The sequence below is a fragment of the Dryobates pubescens genome, chromosome 16 (assembly GCF_014839835.1).
Source record: "Dryobates pubescens isolate bDryPub1 chromosome 16, bDryPub1.pri, whole genome shotgun sequence".
NCBI lineage: Eukaryota > Metazoa > Chordata > Aves > Piciformes > Picidae > Dryobates > Dryobates pubescens.
This window is the reverse complement of record NC_071627.1, coordinates 6,677,911-6,698,011: the sequence shown is the minus strand read 5'-3', so window position 1 is coordinate 6,698,011 and position 20,101 is coordinate 6,677,911. Positions and strand designations below refer to the sequence as shown.

Genomic DNA, 20,101 nt, shown 5'->3' with positions numbered 1-20,101 from the left:
TTGCTGGGTAATAGAAGAGGCAATACTGACCTTGCTCAGTCGTAGTCCCTGTACACTAAGCTATTTGTAGAGTTTTATCTTCATCGAAAGCCCTGAAGATCAATTGTGCAGTGAAATGATCTTCTGGAGCTGTTAGGGGGTGTTTTGGAGCTGAACTGCTTTCTTAACAGGTGTTTGGCACTGAGAGAGGTTACAGACCTTCAAGGTCAAGAAGGAATTCCAAACCCACCTGGACATTGATCCTGGGCAACCTGCTGCTGGGTTTGAATTAAAAAGCTGCGTAGGTGTGGTGCTGAGGGACATGATGTAGTGGTGACCTGGCAGTGCTGGATTAACAGTTGGGCTTGATCTCAGAAGGGTCTCTTCCCTGACCAGGCTGTTCCTGGTCTCCCATACTTCACTGCTTCTATACACCTGTGCTGGTGTGAGGCTCCATGGTATTAATCTGTGCTCTTACTGTTGTGCTGCTTCCTATGATAATTTTACAGGAAGGACCAGAAATGAAAGCTTGAAATTAAAAAGCTGCAGCCTGTGTATAGGGTTTGAGGTAAGAGGATGGATGGATGGATGGTCTTGGCAATCTTGGGGACTCTGATCATGTTTCATGGCTGCAGATGCAGGGGTGTGAACCTCCTAATGCAGCGTGCTGTCGTCCTGTCCTGTGTTGGAGCGAAGCTTTCTCAAAACTGAACAGTCATGCAAGCTGTGAAAGGGCAAAAACATTTCTTCAGCCGCCCTTCACATGAGCTGTGCGGCTTAAGGGTTTCCCAGGAACAGGAGGAGGCCAGCTGCAGAATTACTTCAAGTTAAGCACTGACTTCTTCTTGGAAAAGCAACTTTAGAAGTCTGTTGTGACCTGCGAGCTTAATTTCTTGGAAGGAGGCAAAGAGTTCTCAGCTGTTCTCCTGCAAGAAAAATGTTGAGAAGTGTGCCACTTGTATTAGCAGTGATCCTGCAGCCAAGGACTGGAGTTCTTTGACAAGCCATAACCTCAGGGAGCTCTGAGACAGCTCTTGGCAAACTGTAGGAAGAGTGTTGTAGGCAGGATATGGATTTAATTGAAGGTGAAGGAATTAACAGAAGGTTTTGATGCCGTAAGTATCAACTCCCCTGTTGGTATGGCATTACTGAGGGCTACAAAAATGATCAGAGGCCAGGCTGAGAGACTTGGGCTTGTTCAGCCTGGAGAAGAGAGAGCTCCACAGGGACCTTCTGGTGGCCTTTCAGTGCTTAAAGGGGCTGATCAGAAAGCTGGGAACAGGCTTTTGAGCAGGGGACAGGAAAAGTGGTGATAGTCTGAAACTAGAAGGAGACTTAAACTAGATAGAGGGAAGAAATGTTTCACAATGACAGCTATGAAACACAGGTTCAGGTTGCCCAGAGAGGTGGTAGATGTCCCATCCCTAGAACCATTCCAGGTCAGGTTTTTTGGGGCTCTGAGCAACCTCCTCAAGTTGCCGATGTCCCTGCTGACTGCTAGGGGGTTGGACTTAGGTGACCTGTAAAGGTCCCTTCCCACTCAGACCAGTCTGGGATCCTGTGACTGGGAGATCCAGGGCCTTGTCAGTCATGGTAGAAAGCAAAGGCAGCCTGTTGTGACACTCGTGGTGAACAATGAAGATAGGACTCCAGTATCCAGTCCAGTGGAGTCTTGAAATTGATTCTGCAGGGAGCTGTGGCAGTGCTGTGAGCAGGCAGGAGGATGCCCTGATGTTACTGCGTTCCAGTGCTGCCAGCAGAGCAGCCTGGGGACTGGCTGTGAGCTGGGAGGTGCTGAAGGGCACAGGGTGATGTGTGGGCACATTTCTAGCTTGGGGATAAAGGCATCGGTGTCCCTGTATGCCCTGGGGCCAGCCTGCCTTGCCTTGCTTGTCCCTTTTGCTGCTGTCCCATTCAGTCAGGGCTGGAGCAAGCCCTCTCTGCTGTGGTCATCCTGCACTGTGCTGCTGGGGAGGATTAATGGTGCTGTCTGAAAATGCCATCGGAGCCTCTGGGCATGGAGGGAATGAGGATGGGAAATGGTAATTTTCTTCTGATGGACTAAAATCTTACAGTTTCAGAAATGGGCTTTGTTCCATTAGATTTAATTGAATTCTTAGTGCTTTATTGACAAGATCAGAGCATGGCTACCGTGGCCTTCTCTTTTCTCAACTATGTTTTATTAGCTTTCCCTTGTAATATCTGGTGAAAATCTAAGGTTATATTGGAAAAACAGATTACTCATACAAGAGTCTGTCCCAGCTCTATAATCTGAGCCTCATAGTCTGACACATCTGCAGTGTTTCTTTTAACTCTTGAAATCCTGCTTTCAAACTTGCTGAGTTACCTCTGAAAATGGGAGGATGGTGCTGGATCCAGTCTGAACTGCAAGTGCTTGCATGTGATGCACTCACTGCATGCTTAGGGCAGAGCTCTGTCCAGGGGCAGGGCTGTGCTGGCCACCAGATGAATGCCAGGGGCTGTGAACTCCTCTGCCTTCCCAAAGGGAAGACAGAAGAGAGACTGATGGGTTGAGAAGGAACCAAACCATCTGGGGTGGACATGAGAACAATGCAATGAAGTAGAGAGAAAGAGACAAACCAATATGAAATCCAACCCCTGATGGCAATGATGGCACCATTGGTACCACTGATGCAGGGGCTGGCACTAGGGAAGTCCCAGGATGGACTCAGTGGTAAACAGGAACTGGATTCAGGAACACACAGATCAGGATCAAAGGCAGAAGAGACAAGAGTTCTCCTGGGACACCTGCAATGGAAGAAGAGGCTTGACCCTGGGATCCCTCAGCTTGCTCCTGAAGATGCCATCCATGGGCTGCAATCCCTTGTTGGGCAGCTGAGGGTCACCTGTCCTGTCTGCTGCTCCCTGCAGCTGCCACCTCTGACTTCCTGCTCCCCAAGGTGAGGCACAAGCTGTGGCAGTGTCCTTGGTCTGCAGAGGAGCAAGTCTCAGGCAGAGCCTGTCTGCAGCCCAGCCCTTGGCAGGAACTCTTCTCATCAGCTTCTCCCTGCTGGAAGCAGCCCCTGGCTGTGCCAACCTGCCCTGAACTGCAGCAAGTGCCAGGACTGAGCAGAGCCTGAGCTGGGAAGTGACTGCACTGAGCAGAATTAGTTCTGGTCTAGCTCTAATCAGGCCAAGTTCCCTCTTAGTCTTTGGATCCTGCTAAAATCTACCCCATGTTGGTTTTTCTGTGTAAAAGCAATCTGAAAGCCAGCTGTCTTGAATTTGCAGGGGGGAAAAAATAGATATGCAACAACTTTAAATATAAATTTTGCTTTAATTCTGGGAAGCTGGTTATCTTTTGACACCCTGACAAGTTGCTTGAAACTCTGAATCTTTCGAAGCCTCTGGTTAAAAATGGATCATGTTTTATTTCAGGACTGGCTTGCAAGGTTGCAGTTGATGGGATGGGTGGAGGATAATTTTGGTTTTTAACTTTGCTACCAGTTTCAGAGACTCTCCTAAAGTGAGTGGCCACCTCAAAGTTGTTCAAAGTGGGAGATGAATGAAAACAACCTCCCTTTCTTTTGGCAGTTGGAGAGGTGGGAATTTTACCTGGAAGTAAATAAGGGAGGAAACAAGGGGCAGTGGATGTAAACTACAGCACAGGAGGTTCCACCTCAATGTGAGGAGGAACTTCTGTACTGCAAGGGTCACAGAGAGTTTGTGGAGTCTCCTTCTTTGGACACTTTCAAGCCCTGTCTGGATGTGTTCCTGTGTGACCCGTGCTGGATTCTACGGCCTTGCTCAGGCAGGGAGGTTAGACTCAATCTCCAGAGGTCCCTTCCAGCCCCTACCATCCTGTGAGTTTTGTTTCTGACATCTATCCTTAAATCCTGAGTTTGCTAATCAGTGTCATACCTGTGGTGCTGACCTGAATTTCACTGCTGTTAGCCTGTTCCAGAAGGAATCCTGAAAGGGGGATGCCAGCCCTCTCAGGGTTTTATAATCTCAGGGCTGGTTGCAGTTTTTCAGCACTGAAGATGCATCATCTTCCACCCATCTGGAAATCTGGGGCTCTTAACACTTGATAAAATCAAGAGTTGTGTTCCTCCAATGGCTGGGCCAGGGATAGCTTTGGGTTGATATTTATAGCTGGTCTGTACTTGGACAGAAGCCTTTTCCATATCTCACAGCACTGAAGTAGCATATTTTTTTATCTTAAAATGTTGTGTGCCACTCTTGGTTGTATTATTTAAGATGATGGAAGGGTGTTACATGGGAGGGAGCAGTGGAACAAAACTGAGTTCTTGCTGTAGCTGCTTGGACAAGCTGGCAGCTGTGTTTGGGCTGTATTTAGCTATGAAGGTGGAGAATGCTTGGGGGGCTAGAAACTCTTTCAGGGCTAGATATTAATTGCTTAATGGTAAGGATGTGCATGGTTTACCCCAGGCTCTCCAGCTGTAGGTAATCCTGAGTAGTTAAAATAGTCATTACAGTGCAAGTGAAGCCCTTCCCATCCTGTGCATATGCTGTGCTGGTTGCCTAGCTGTAGGAGCAGGAAGCCCTTGGCAAGGTGAGATTCCAGTGGGGATCTCACCCAGCCCCATTTGGCAGTGGGCTCCATGGAGCCTCTGTCAACTTTCCCTAATGAAGCGCTGTCAAAGGTTCTTTTCTCATCTGAGCCATGCTATTTTGGTCTGGTGTCTGGCCATATGGCCACTTGTGCTTGCAGGTTTGGGAAGCCCCTGACACAGCAGTTAGCTGTGACATAGCTCACCTACGCTCTGGTCATCTCCAGCTGCCACAAGTTTTTGGCCTTGAGTACCTAGGGTTTTCTCGGCTAAATCCTAGCTGATCACCAGATGTTTCTGAACTGCAAAGAGATCCAAGAATAATAATGTGGATTCCAAAACTTCCTGCTGTGTAGGAGCTGTGGTACAGGAAGCAAAACACTGCTCCAGAAAGTGGGAGAGGGATCCAAAATTTCCTCCTCTGCCTGTACACAGACGTTCCTTTTATGCTTTCCAAATGCCTCCTGGAGGAATTTCTGTAGCTCTGTAAAGTGGCCTTTGCTTTTTCAGAGTTAACCAATTGCATTGTTCCCATCTGAAACCCAAGTTCTTTCCTCCTGCACCAGATGCAGGCCCAGGGGCTATGGAACGCTGGAGCATTTTAACGAAGCGCTGCCTTGCTCTGAATGCAAACCGGGGACCATCCAGCCAGGCCAGCGCCCTGAGGTGCTGACAGTCCCAGGAGCTGGGGCCTTTGCTCGTGTGCTTGCAGGACTCTCTGCTGCTTTCTGCTTAACTCCTGCATGTACACAAATCAAAACTGTTGCTCAAGCCTCAGAAGCACTATAGTTTGGGAAATGCCTGCAGTCCTGCAAGCTGAATTCGGCTCTTTGGAGGATTCTGGTGCGTTAAAACACCTGTGCAGTTGGAAGTAGAATCATGGAGTGGTTTGGCTTGGAAGGGACCTTAAGGATCATCTGGTTTCATCTCCCCTGCCATAGGCAGGGGCACCTCCAGCTTGCTCAAGGCCCCATTCAACCTGCCCTATGAAGAGAGACTGAAAGCCCTGGAGCTGTTTAGTCTGGAGAGAAGAAGGCTGAGAGTGATCTGATCAATGTCTATCAATATCTGAGGGATGGGGGGCACTCTTTTGGGTGATGTGCAGTAGTAAGACAAGGAACAATGGATACGGAGTTGGACATAGAAGGTTTCAGCTCGACATGAGGAGAAATGTCTTTAGAGTGAGGGTGCTGGAGCCCTGGAGCAGGCTGCCCAGAGAGGTTGTGGAGTCTCCTCCTCTGGAGCCTTTCAAACCCCACCTGGACGCATTCCTGTGTGGACTACCCTGGGTGACGCTGCTTTGGCAGCTGCGGGGAGTTGGACCTGGTGATCTCTGGAGGTCCCTTACAAGCTCTAACATTCTGTGATGATCTGCCCTTGCACAGGTGAGCTGATGAAGAGTGCTTCAGGGGAGTTTGCCGATGACCCCTGCTCCTCAGTGAAGCGCGGGAACATGGTGCGGGCGGCGCGCGCCCTGCTGTCCGCCGTCACGCGCCTGCTGATCCTGGCCGACATGGCAGATGTCTACAAGCTGCTTGTCCAACTCAAAGTAGTAAGTGAGGTCCTCTGCTGGGGTTCTTTGCCAGGCAGTGCTGGGTGATGGTTTGCTCAATGTGTGCACACAGCAGGTCGCTCCTGTGGCAGGGAGGCTCTCGGGGGTTTTGTCGTGAGCAAAAGGAGTGCAGCGGAGCTTTCTCGCTCGTTTGCACGCTCCTGGCCAGCAGCTCTGGGCATGGTGTGGCACTTCATTCTGAATTTGTAATATTGAAGCTAGGTGGAGGAAGCAGGGAAGTCATTCTGCCCCTGTACTCAGCACTGGTTAGGCCACACCTTGAGTACTGTGTCCAGTTCTGAGCCCCTTGATTGAAGAAGGACATTGAGACACTTCAACATGTCCAGAGAAGGGCATCAAGGCTGGGGAGGGGTCTGGAGCACAGCCCTGTGAGGAGAGGCTGAGGGAGCTGGGGTTGCTTAGCCTGGAGAAGAGGAGGCTCAGGGGAGACCACCTTGCTCTCTACAGCTTCCTGAAAGGAGGCTGTAGCCAGGTGGGGGTTGGTCTCTTCTCCCACGCAACCAGCACCAGAACAAGAGGACACAGTCCCAAGCTGCACCAGAGGAGGTTTAGGCTCAAGGTGAGGAGGAAGTTCTTCCCAGAAAGAGTATTTGGCCATTGGAATGTGCTGCCCAAGGAGGTAGTGGAGTCATTGTCCCTGGCAGTGTTCAGAAAAGTATTGGATGTGGCATTTGGAGCCATGGTTTAGTTGTCAGGAGGTGTTAGGTATTGGGTTGGACTTGATGATCTCTGAGGTCTTTTCCAACCTGGTTGATTCTATGATGCTCACAACTCTGGGTCATAACTAGAGGTTTTTGTTTTCCTCTGAAATAATTTGGCTTGCTTATAAGCAGCACTCCCTTGTAGCTCCTAGGGATGAGTAGCTCTGGTAGACTAAATAAAATGAGTGTGGCACATTTCAGGAAGTGTTCTCTTCCCACAGCTAAGAGGGAGGGTGGGTGTTTGGTACAGAATTTGGAATGCCATGAGATTTGATTCTGGGCCCACTTTCATGGCAGGGCTTTGAGGACTTTCCTTGTGCCTGTTGGCTGCTGCCAGGGCCCTGGACTCCTTCACACCCTTTCAAACTGGGATGTCTCCGGTAGCTGGTGACTAGGAAAGGAGTAGCTTGAACACTATTAACCTTTGAATAAAGAAAAGATTAAAAGGGCTGGAGGAAGATTGCTTTTTCTGTCTTTGATGGAGTACATTTGGAATGACTTCCTGAACCTTAGCCTGTGTGACTTGGAAAAACATGTGACTGTGTGTTCTTTCAGGTGGAAGAAGGCATCCTGAAACTGAGAAATGCTGGCACAGAGCAGGATTTGGGTATCCAGTACAAAGCCCTCAAACCAGAAGTGGACAAGCTTAACATAATGGCAGCCAAAAGACAACAGGTACAGTGATGGCAGCTCTGTCTTCTATGTTATTTCTTCTTTTTCAAACTAAGAAGAAAAGGCAGCCTTGCTGCTGTTGGGCACCACCCCTTGCTGTTGGGACTTTAGCACCGAGTGCTTTTGTCTTGCACTGGGCTGTGTTTAGGAAATTGGAGCTTGCCTGGCAAGCAGGAAGCCAGCTCAGCTGTAGTGTGCTGCTTCTGGCTGAATTTGGTCTAGGGGCATTTGTTTATGTTGATGCTCTAGTACCTTAATGGAATGCTGCTTCCCAAGCCTGGTTCTTCCCATTTTGAAGCAGTGCAAATGTGGGTAAGGAAAGAGAAGAGAGCTGTGGCTTGGTGCCGGGTGCACTCACCGTTAGACCACACTGGGCATGAGCGTGTCCACAGGGAGTGAAAGTCACAGAATCCCAGCACAGCAGGGGTTGGAAGGGGCCTTTGGAGATCATCCAGTCCAACCCCCCTGCTAAAGCAGGGCACCCACAGCAACTTCCCCAGGATCACAATGGCTGGGGGATTTGAAAGCTTTCCAGAGAAGGAGACTCGGCAGCCTCTCCAGGGCTTCAGCACCCTCATACCGAAGAAGTTTCTCCTCCTGTTTAGGTGGAACCTTCTGGCTTCCAGTTTATGCTCTTTGCCCTTTGTCCTGTCCCTGGGTACCACTGAGAAGAGTCTGGCCCCGTGCTATTGCCCTCTGCCCTTTGATATCAAGAAGCATTGATGATATCCCTTCTCAGGCTGCTCTTCTCTAGGCTCAATATCCCCAGGGCTTTCAGCCTTTGCTCCTCACAGAGATGCTCCAGGTCCCTCAGCATCTTCATAGCCTGTGCTGAACTCTCTCCAGTAGTTCCTTGTCTCTCTTGCTGGTCACACTCTTCTTAATGCACCATTGGTCATCTTGGTCCTGAGGGCACATTGCTGACTCATGGTAAGCTGCTTGTCCACTGGCACTCCCTGGTCCTTCTCCACAGAGCTGCTTTGCTGCAGATCACCCTTCACCTGTCATGGTGCAGGGGCTTCTTCCTTCCCAAGTGCAGAACTCTACACTTGCCCTTGTTGACCTTTATGGAATTTCTTCTGCCCACCTCTCCAGCCTGTCCAGGCCTGACCAAATAGCAGCACAACTTGATAGGGTGTCAGCCACTGCTCTCGGTTTGGTATCTCCAGCAAACTGGCTGAGGGCCCACTCTGTCCCTTCATCCAGGATGTTGATAAAGATGTTGCAAATTGTGGCTGGGCACTGAATTACAGCTCTTTCCCAGGGACTGAGGGGTGGTGCTGGGTAGTCCTGCTCTGAAATGCTTTGGGGAAGGGCTTTACACTGCTGTTTGGTGTGTGTGTGTTTTGTGTTTGCATAGCTTGTGCTCAGCCTTAAATTGCCTGTGAAATTTGTGTTGTTCAACACAGCACTGCTGTGACTCATTGCTGTGTTCAGAAGAAAGGAGAGGTGTAGGCAGCCCCACTTATCAGAAACACCATCATTCCTGTAGAGCATTTTCAGTTTGTTCTACTGTTTATACAAACCAGAACTGCTTCTGCCCCTCTGACACTGCTGGGTTGGCTGGTTTTTTTTGTTGTTTTCCCCCCCCACCCCCATTCAGCTTTGCAAGTAAACTGGGTCCAGTCTAAAATGGATTGTCAGTTGGTTATGTATCTCCAATCTGATTGCAGTAAATGGGAGTAGGGTTGCGATGGCAATGCAATAAATGTTCTTAAACTGCTTTGTGATGGATTGTGCCACGCTTTGGGAAGTGCTTGTACTAAATCTGTACATCTGTAAGGCTGCTTGGAGTGCCCTCCCTGCTTAGTATGTATCTTACAGAGGTCACACATTACCCATTCATTTTCAAGAGTCTGTCAGAGTAGTTTTTCCCTCCTCTCGGTAAGGCAGGCCTCTGCTTCATTTTCATCACACATTCGTCTTGGAAGGGACCCTTGAAGGTCATCTTGTCCAACACCCCTGCAGTTAGCAGGGACACCTCCAACTAGATCAGGAGCCCAGGGCCACAGCAAGTCTGATCTTGAATGTCTCCAGGGAAAGAGCCTCAACCAAGTCCCTGGGCTATGTGTTCCAGTGTCACCGCCCTCATGGTGCAGAGCTTCCTCCTGATATCCAACCTAAATCTCCCCTGCTCCAGTTTCAAACCATTGCCTTTCATCCTAACCCCACAGGCCCTTCTAAACAGTCCCTCCCCAGCCTTTCTGTAGGTCCCCTTCAGATATTGAAATGCAGCTCTAAGGTCTCCTTAGAGCCTTCTCTTCTCCAGGCTGCACAGCCCTAATTCTTTCAGCTCTCCCTTAAATTTAAGAGGTGACTTTAAAATGATGACTCAGCTAACAACTGTGTTGATTCTTCCTTTTCTAAATTTGTGGCTCATGCTGGACTCAGAAGCTTTGACTAACCATAGTGCTTCTATTCCAAAATGGTGGTGTTGGTGCTTCGGAGAAATTCAGCAGTAACTGTTTGGGAAAAGGTGTGAACTTTGCTCCCTGATATTAAATTAGTGGTAGTTAGTCATTGGATTAATTTCCTCTCATTGGAGATTAACAAGAAGGTGAATTAGGTGTGAGAGTTGTTCCTGTAAAATTAAGTACTCAAATCTCTTGAGGAATGTCAACTCCAGCTTCTAGGTGTGATTAAAGAAAACATTCTGCTTGTGAGGCTTGGAGTTTAAATTAAAGATGATCTTGCTCCTCATGTGCAAGCACAAGACAATACTGCAGGGGAAGGCTCTTGCTAAATTGATAGTTTACAATTAGCTTGGTTCTTAAGTTAGCTAAAAATGCAGGGTGTTCTGGTTTGAGGATTTAGGTTTCTTTGTGGTGTGTGTGTGTTTGGGTTTTTTCCTTGGTTTAGATGTGGTGGTGGTGAGAGAAAGTTCAGTTCTCCCCCCCCACACACAAAGAAACCACGGCTAACTCAGTCAGAGAAGCAGAAATGAGAGAAGTTATATTTACTAGCAGGATGAAATGCTATATATACACAATATACAGTATTTACAATAGATACAGAAATACACAGCAAAGAATGTAATACAGAACAAAACTCCACCCTCCAACCAGGAGGGTCCCCCCCATACACACCCTCTCCCCCTACCTCCCTTTTTTCCCAAAAAGGGTTAGAGAGAGAGAAAAGGTAATTATTAAGGAGGAAATTCTGTTGGCTCAAAGCATATGCAAGAACTAGTTTCTTATCTCTTAGTTCAAGGTTAACTCCATCCAGCAGCTGTTGCTCAGAGAGAGACTGAAACAGGCTGAAAAAGAGACAGACAGACTGAGACTGAGATTCAAACTGAACTAAAACTTAAAGTTGCATTCTACCAATCTACTAAAGAAATTTGTTTAGACTTTATCTTTGTTTTTGTTATTATTCCAAAACACTCATCCAGAGTGTTCCAGCCACTGTCCCGTTCTTAAAGGCACAGCCTCAAACGGTCACAATCCACCCCTTCTAAGCAATTTCATTGGCTGGTCGTGCTGTCCATCCAGTCTAAAACAGTATCTGCAGTTTGTAAGTAAAGTTCATAGTCCATTCCAGCTATCCTCAGATGTGGATGATTCAGAAGTCCAAGAAAAATCAGGAAACAAGAAAATGGAAAACAGCTTGTCTCCTCACAGACAAAGCGAAGAAAAGGGAAACAGGGACACAGGGACTCTCAGTTGACTCAGGGCTCTCAGGGTTCGTGCACTGTAGATTCCTCAGGGATTCTTCCTTTGGGCACAATGTACCTGTACAACACTCTGATATCAAACTCTTTCAGCTGAAGTTAAATTTCTTTGGTGAAATTCAGTGTATCCCACATTCTCTTGCATTACACAATAAGTGTGACCCAGACCTTCAGCTGAAACCACCCCTCGGACAGGTTTAGCCTCTCCTGAGGGCGAAAATACCCAAACAGTTTTACCTAACAGATTCTTTTCTCTAACAACAGGAACTCTATCACCTTCTACTTTCTGTAGCATATCTGAGTGTGCAGGTCCAGCTCAGTTCACTGAACCTCTACTTTTCACCAGCCAGGTTGCTTGTGCTAAATGTTTTTCAAAGATCCACCCCCCATGGCTTTAAGAGTGGTCTTCAACAAACCGTTGTAGCGTTCAATCTTCCCTGCAGCTGGTGCATAGTAGGGAATGTGGATTTGGTTGTGGTTTTTTTGTTTGGTGGTTGTAGGGTTTGTGTTTGTTGGTTTTTTTTGTGTGTAATAGGAATTACAAGGAGTGGGGAGGAAAATGTGTGCTTACAACTTGTGTGTGCTGACTTTACAGCTTTCAAAACATTCTCTAGTGCAGAGAGGAGCAGAAATGCAACTTCAGATTTCAAACCATGGAGTTGTGAATCGCAGAATGCTAGGGGTTGGAAGAGACATCCAGAGATCATTCAATCACCTTACAGTAAAGGGTTTTGTCTTTATGAAGCTCTTGTGTTTTGAAGACAACTGGGAAGATCTCTGCCACCTCCCTGGAAGTTTTCAAGGCCAGGTTGGATGAAGCCTTGAGCAACCTGGGCTGGTGGAAAGTGTCCCTGACCATGGCTGGGGGGTTGGAACTGGATGATCCTTTCCTATCCAAAATATTCTGTGACTCTATGAAGCTAGTTGACCCCTTAAGAGGAGTGATCCTCCATCAGAAGGTTTGATCAGACTAAGAGAAGATGCAGGGAGGTGGTGTACGGCTGTTAAATGTGGGGAATGTCCTCCAGTGCCATTTCTGCTTTACTTTTCCTAATAGGAATTGAAAGATGTGGGTCACCGTGATCAGATGGCAGCAGCCAGAGGAATCCTGCAGAAGAATGTCCCCATTCTCTACACAGCATCCCAGGCCTGTCTGCAACACCCTGATGTAGCTGCTTACAAAGCCAACAGGGACCTGATCTACAAACAGCTCCAGCAGGCAGTCACGGGCATCTCCAACGCAGCGCAGGCCACCGCCTCAGATGATGCTGCCCAGCAGCAGGGTGGAGGTGGAGAGCTGGCTTATGCTCTCAACAACTTTGATGTAAGTTTGGAACCCTTCCTCTGAAACAAACAAGTAGTGGTAACTCCTACTTTTGTCTTTGTTCACCTGATGCACAACATCTTGCTTTTGTTTGTACTGCTGATCACTTCCTGCTGCAATACAGCAGGTCCCAGGTAAACCAGGCTTTTATTTCTTTAAAAAGTCTTCTTCCAGGCAAGGATTGATGGGATGTGAGGAGTTACACAAGTGATTCTAGAAGACTGAAGGCTGTCAAATTAACCTAGCTCTGAAATAGCAGCTAGCCTCCTGCTACATTAGATGTAAGGGCTGGGTTTATTTGAAATTGATTATTTCATCATATATTTATGTAATGTGTTCTTGCAGGTGACAGAAATGACTTATTAAAAGTGAATAATGCATTTGGAATTGCCCAAACAGCCTACTGAGTGAAACATGAAGTGGGAAGTTTAATGTGATCTTTGGGTGGGAATGAAGTCCTTTCAGTGTTGGACTGCTCTGTCGTACACCTGATCTTGTATTCAGGAGGGTGCTGAGCAGAGGCATGCATTTTTACTGAGAACACTTCCCTTTTGAAGCCAGTATTCTCTGTCTAACACTGATCCAGCCTCTGAATTTTAAACACCTTGGTGCTAACTTACCTCTAAAACTTAATTTAATATTGCAAAGCCATCACTCAAAAGATGTTGAACGCTTTGGGGTTTGCCAGATGTTCATGGAATGGTTTGGGTTGGAAGGACCTTCAAAGGCCATCTAGGCCAACCCTCCTACAGTCAGCAGAGAGGTGTTCAGCTAGATCAGGTTGCTCAGACCCCCAAACAACCTGGAGTAGTTCCAAGGGTGGGGCATCCCCTACCTCCCTGGGCAACCTGGACTTGGGTCTCACCACCCTCAGCACCACAAATTTCTTCTTTCTATATCTGGTCTAAATCTGACCTCTTCCATTTTAATCCCACCACTCCTTGTCCTGTCATAAGTCCTGCTCAAAAGTCTGTCTCCATCATCCTTAGAGGTGTCTTTTAAGCACTGAAAGATCACCAGAAGGTCTCCTCAGAGCCTTTTCTTCTCCAGACTGAACAACCTCAACTCTCTCAGCCTGGCCTCACAGTAGAGGGGTTCCTTTGGGTCATTTTTGTGGCCTTTTTTGGATCCCTCTGATAATTTTTGTTGCTCTTTTCCTGTTTGCTCTTACCTCTCTTGTTCCTCCCCTACATTACTTTCTGCTTGTCTTGATCTCTGTGACTAAGTTTGCTTTTAAATCTCATCAATTTTATGTTCAGCTATGTAAGCCTTCAGAATGTGCCTCAGGTTAGCAGCCAAGGGATGTCAGGTTTGAGCAGGGGTCTGTGGGAGGAAAGGGCAGGTTCTGTCCCAGCACACAGCCTTGAGGACTGGCTGGGGTTCTGACAACTTGAAGAAGCAATTAGTTCAGGTTCATGGACTGGCTAATCTAGCTCAAACCATTTAATGTGGTTTCTGATGTATGGCTCTATTTTACAGATGAAGTTTCTAATAAGACTTAAGACTTTTTTTTTTTGAGCCTTGCAGTTCAGATGGAGCTTTTGGATTTTCAGCTCTGCTTTGTGAGGCTGTCTAATAGCAGCAGGGCCTGTTGAGCAGGCCAGCCTCAATGCCTTGCATGTGATAGCTTTGTCATCTCCTTCCTGCCAGAGGAGACTGACAAAACAAATGTCTTCAGGTTCTTGGCAGATGTTATCCCTGCACTTCATTTCCTGCTGATGTTTGAGTGTTATTGCACCCTTGTAATAAAGGCTGTGCGCACGCACACGTGCCCCCAAGTGCTCCAAAGCTTTTGCTGCCTTGGCAAAATATTAAATGGCTAGCAGAAGATAACAAGGTAATCATTATCTCTGGGGTTGATGCCACAGCTCTGGACTCAGTGTGCTACCACTGTGTGATCACCATGGCTAAAAGAAGGCTGTGGAGAGGCCTTAGAGCAGCCTTCCAGTACCTGAAAGGGGCCTGCAAGAACGCTGGGGAGGGACTTTTTGCAAGAGTCTGCTGTGATAGGTTGAGGGGTAATGGTTTTGAGCTGGAAGAGGTCAGATTGAGATTGGAGATGAGGAAGAAATACTTTCCAGTGAGAGTGGTGAGACACTGGAAGAGGTTGCCCAGGAGGATTGTGGGTGTCCCCTCCCTGGAGGTGTTCAAGGCCAGGCTGTGTGAAGCCTTGAGCATCCTGGGCTCCTGGAATGTGTCCCTGCCCATGGTGGGGGAGATTGGAACTAGCTGATTTTTAAGCTCCCTTCCAACCCAAACTCTTCTATGTTGTTTTCCTTAATAAACTTTAAACCTGTTTAAATGGCCTGAAAGTACTTACAAGGTGATAAATCTGCCACTGCTGCTTCCTGGTGACCTTCTGTGGGTGGTGGCATTGGCCTTTTGGAAAGCAGATCCATCAGCACTGCTGCTGCAGCCTTAAGCCTCTCCAGTATGAACTGTGGTTGCTAACACTCTGTCAAGAGAAGCCTGTGACAGTTTTCTGCCCTGAAGAAATGAATTTTTGTGCTGTGGGCAACATCTGTGGTGGTGTTTCACTCAGGGCTTGGAGAACACCATTGTATTTACCTGCAGCAGCGTGGAGGGGAGGAAGATTGGATAAAGTAGGACAACAGAGCAGTCCACAGAGGGCTAATTCTGGCCATTTGTTTTCCTTGTTATCTTGTTGCTCATGATGGGATAATTCTCTCTGACAAGTTAGCTAGTGAAGCCATGTCTGGATTGACATGTAGTTAAGGAGAGTTCTCTACTTTGAACCTTATTTGTGCTGGCATGGTGGGTTTTATTTTTTTTTTGCCATTCATGTAATGAGGCTTCCTGTGGCCAAGTTGTGTTTAGCTGTCAAAGCAGCTCAAGAAATGACTAGTGTTGTCATCTGCTGGGGAGCCTTGGAGTAGTTTTACACAGCCACTCATGCAAATCCTCCTGGCTGCCAAAACTGGGCCTTGTTTGCTGCTCAGGCCCCATCAAGCATTTGCTGTTCATGGTGGTGGTCTTGATGACCTGGACCAGCTGGAGAGGTGGCCCAGGTGAAGCTCAACAAGAGCAAGTGCAGGGTTCTGTACCTGGGCCAGAACAATCCTCATTATCAATACATGCTGGGGGATGAGATGTTAGAAAGCAGCCCTGTGGAAAAGGATGGGGGTGCTGATGGATGAGAAGCTGGACATGCGCAGGCAGTGTGAGCTTGCAGCCCAGAAGGCCAATGGCAGCCTGGGCTGCATCTAAAGTGGTGTTGCCAGCAGAGCCAGAGAGGTGATTCTGCCGCTTTGCTCTGCTCTGTTGAGACCTCACCTGGAGTACTGTGTCCAGCTCTGGAGCCCTCAATACAGGAAGGACATGGACCTGATGGAGAGGGTGCAGAGAAAGCTATGAAAATGATCAAGGGGTTGGAGCACCTCTGCTGCAAGGACAGGCTGGGGGAGCTGGGGTTGTTCAGCCTGGAGAAGAGGAGGCTCCAGGGAGACCTAATAGCAGCCTGCCAGTACCCCAAAAGGCTACAGAAAGGATGGAGAAAGACTGTTTACACAGGCCTGCAGTGACAGGACGAGGGACAATGGCTTCAAACCAGAGAAGGGCAGATTTAGATGGGGTATCAGGAAGCTCTCTGCTATGAGGGTGGTGGAACACTGGAACAGGTTGCCCAGGGAGGTGGTTGAGGCTCATTCCCTGGAGATATCCAAGGTAAGGCTCAACAAGGCCCTGAGCAGCCTGTTCTAGCTGAGGATGTCCCTGCTGCCTGCAGGGAGGTTGGACTGGATGACCCTGGGGGCTCCCTGCAGCCCGGCCCATTGTACAATTCCCTGGCTTAACACTTAGCTTCCTGCTCGTTCTGCATCCTGATTTCTCGCTCTTTCTCTTCTGGCCAGAAACAAATCATCGTGGACCCCTCCACCTTCAGCGAGGAACGTTTCCGGCCGTCGCTGGAGGAGCGGCTGGAGAGCATCATTAGCGGGGCGGCGCTGATGGCCGACTCGTCCTGCACCCGCGACGACCGGCGGGAGCGCATCGTGGCCGAGTGCAACGCCGTGCGACAGGCCCTGCAGGACCTGCTCTCCGAGTACATGGGCAATGTGAGCCTCTGCTCTTCTCTTTTGTTTTTCTTTTTCTGGCTGGGGTGGGTGACGCAGCAGAAGGTTGTGCTGCCGTTCAGCCAGACTTAGGCTGGAGAGCTGGGCAGGGAGAAACTTGATCGAGTTCATCAAGGGCAAGTGCAGAGTCTTGCTCCTGGGAAGGAACAACTCTGTGCACTGGTACAGGTTGGGGACAGATCTGCTGGAGAGTGGTGAAGGGGAAAAGGACCTGGGGGTCCTGGTGGATGGAAGGAATGGATGACCATGAGCCAGCAATGTGTTCTTATGGCCATTGTCCCTCATCCTGTCACTTCAAGCCCTTGTCAGAAGTCCCTTCCTGGCTTTCTTGTAGTCCCCTTCAGATACTGGAAGGCTGCTGTAAGGTCTCCCTTGGAGCCTTCTATTCTCCGGGCTGAACAGCCCCAAACTCTCCCAGCCTGTCCCCACAGGGGTGGTTCTCCAGCCTTCTGATCATCTTGGTGGCCTCTTCCGGACATACTCCGGCACTTCCATGTCCCACTTATGCTGGGGACACCAAAAGTAGACACAGTGCTGCAGGTGGGGTCTGAGCACAGCAGAGAGACAATCCCTTCCCTGTCCTGTTGCTTTCACTGCTTTTGAGGCAGCCCAGCACGTGGCTGCCTTCTGGGCTGCCCGCAGCCACTGGTGAGTTTGTCATCAGCTGACACCCCCAAGACCTTCAAGTTGAGACTCCTCTCGGAATTCAGATTGTCAGACTCAAGCTCCTTACTGCTGCTGTTCAGTTTGAGTGGAGGTGATAACCAAAGTGAAACATTCAGTAAGAAGCCTGAGAAGGGTTTAGGATAAATATTGGCTTCTGAGGAGTTTTTTCCAGTGTTTAGGCATTTAATATGCACACAGCATTTGAAGCCCAGGAGTGCTGCTGCAGTTAGGGTAAGCATCATGTCATGCGGATGAGCTTCTGCATCTGAGGGCATCATGGTATAAAATTGGACTTCTTTCCCCTCATTGCCTCTTTGTTCTTATCCCAGTGGGTTTTAGTCTGAATAGCTCTTGCTGTGCTGAGAGGTGAGGTTGGGCTATCAGAAGATTTAGATCCTGTCTAGACTTCAAATACTGTCAAAGTTGATTTAGGAAAGGAAAGTTGCAGAGATGGTAACAGCTTGAGCAAAGCATGTGGCTTGTAGCACTGTGACAAGTAAAACTGACTGAAGAAACCTTCCTGGCATAAGGTGAAGTCTTATTTGTGCTTTTGAGCCTGTTTGAGGTGGAATTTATTTCAGAGATGCCTTTGTTAGACAGTAGAGTTGATTGAAGAACACTGCTGTGTTGTGCTCTTCCCCCATGTGAGTACAGCCTGGGGGCTGATCTGTTGGAGAGCTGCTCTGGGGAGAAGGATCTGGAAGTGCTGGTGGCCAACAGGATGATCAGGAGCCAGCAATGTGGCTTTGTGGCCAAGAAGTCCAATGGCATTCTGGGGTTCATTGAGAAGAGTGTGGGCAGCAGGGTGAGGGAGATTCTTCTACCCTTCTACTCTGCTCTGGTGAGGCCACATCTGGAGTACTGCGTCTGGTTCTGGGCTCCCCACTTCAAGAAGGACAGGGACATGCTGGAGAGGGTACAGAAAAGGGCTGCAAAGATGCTGAGGGAACTGGAACATCTCTTGAAGGAAAGAATGAGAGAATTGGGGGGGTTTAGTCTCAGGGGGAGAAAAGAAGACTGAGGAGGGGCTCTCATCAATGCTGATCAATACTTAAAGGATGTCTGTCAGGAGGATGGAAGCAGGCTTCCTTCAATGGTGCCCAGTGAGAGGACAAGGAGTAATGGGTGCAAGCTGGAACATAAAAGTTCTGTTTAAACATGAGGAGGAACTTCAAGGGTGCTGGAGCACTGGAGCAGGCATCCCAGAGAGGTGATGACATCTCCAGAGATGAAGATGTTCCAAACCCACCTGAACGTGTTCCTATGTGACCTTCTCCAGGTGACCCTGCCTTGGCTGGGGGGTTGGACTGGATGATTTCCAGAGCAACTTTCCAACCCCTTCTATTCTATGAGTCTGTGCTTGACCTTGAAATCCTTGGGTGAAAACCTTCAGTGTGGATTAAAACTGGTCCAGAGGCAGATTGGGGTGAACTAATTTGGAGAACAGGTGCAGCACATGGTAGAGAGGGAGTAAAACAAGGATTTCTATTTACCACAGACAAGGACAAAGTAATTGAACAAAGCTGTAAGCCAAGTGTCCTGTAGCCTGCAGGCTGAGGTAGGTGCTTGCTGTAGTCTTAATTGCCTGTGAAAAGTGGCTTGCACTCAACACTGACACGAGCTAGAACTTCACACTGCAGCTGGGAAGCAAGCAGCTAAGTTGTGCAATTCTACAATCCCTTCCAGAGCAGGGTGTTCTATTAGTCTGTGATGCATCTGTAGTAATCCCTCTAACAAATGTGCTGCTGTCTTCATGATTCAGAAGAAAACATCCACCAAATGCTCATTACAAATGTGGCAGAGGGAAATGCTTAGTCTGGCACATCAGAGCTGGTGGCATTTCTCTCCCTGAGGGTTGGTCAATACCTCTGTAGGATTGCAGAGCTGTGGTTTCCTTTCACAGAGGCGCCTGGCCTCTTCCTCTGCTGTGTGCTGTTGTCTCTGATATGCAAGGTAAAGCCACGGTGCTGTGCTAGAAAGAATGTATCCCCTCTGTTATCTCTCTTAACACATTGTGAAATTAGTGGAGCAGGCTGAATTTTGTCAAGTCACTGCTATGTTATGACTGTAGACAGTGGAGTTGGGGAAATGAGATTAGAAATTCAGTGAAATGGAGTGGAAAAAGCAAATGATAAATTATGGTGGAGATGTGGGATGGGGTGTAAAAAAAAAATTAAAATAAATCCATACTGAGGGTAGGGGAGGAAAAAAAGAAACCTCAATGATTAAGCTGAAGAGTGGATAATTGGGCATCTCAACAGTGAAGAGGAGCTGATGCATCTCCAGCAAGAGTGGGGATGTGCTGGCTTCCAGTAGCAGTAGAGGAGCTGTCATATCATGTGTATGTATGATAAACCCACAGCTCCAGTACCCTGCCACCTCCTGCTTGCCTTTTCCCCAGGCTCCTTTGAAGGAGGAAGTGGATTGGACATTATATCTGTTAATTGCACAGCATTTGCAGTGCATCGCAAATCCCAAGTGCTGGAATGAGAGGGATTCATTGGCCAAGTGCAAAAATGCAGAGGGAAGATGGGTTGAAGAATACCCTGGAAAGGCTGAAGCACAGGAATGTCTTGAGGCAGATTCCCTTTTCATTTTCAGTGCCTTCTGTTGCTGACTTCCTCTGGCTTTTGGGGTTTCTTTCAGGTCTCTGGCAGTAGAAAGGCTGTTTCCTAGACAGGTTACAACTCAGTGTTTAGGTTGTTGGACCCATGGTTGAATTCCTGTCCCTGGGGGTGTTTAAAAGATCGACACATGCTTAAGGACATAGAATAGACCAGGTTGGAAGAGACCTTCAAGATCATCGAGCCCAACCTATCATCCAATACCACCTAATCAACTAAACCATGCAACCAAGCACCCTATCAGGTCTCCTCCTAAACACCTCCAA

General features: G+C 48.2%; 1 protein-coding gene across 1 annotated transcript in view; it reads left to right on the top strand.

Annotated features, from left to right (window-relative positions):
- Positions 1 to 20,101, top strand: part of CTNNA1 (catenin alpha 1) — a 162,088-nt gene that overhangs the window by 29,947 nt on the left and 112,040 nt on the right. The window contains exons 4-7 of the mRNA XM_054168576.1: positions 5,900 to 6,066; positions 7,344 to 7,463; positions 12,188 to 12,454; positions 16,324 to 16,527. Coding sequence (XP_054024551.1) covers positions 5,900 to 6,066; positions 7,344 to 7,463; positions 12,188 to 12,454; positions 16,324 to 16,527 — 758 coding nt within the window. The remainder of the gene's footprint in view (positions 1 to 5,899; positions 6,067 to 7,343; positions 7,464 to 12,187; positions 12,455 to 16,323; positions 16,528 to 20,101) is intronic.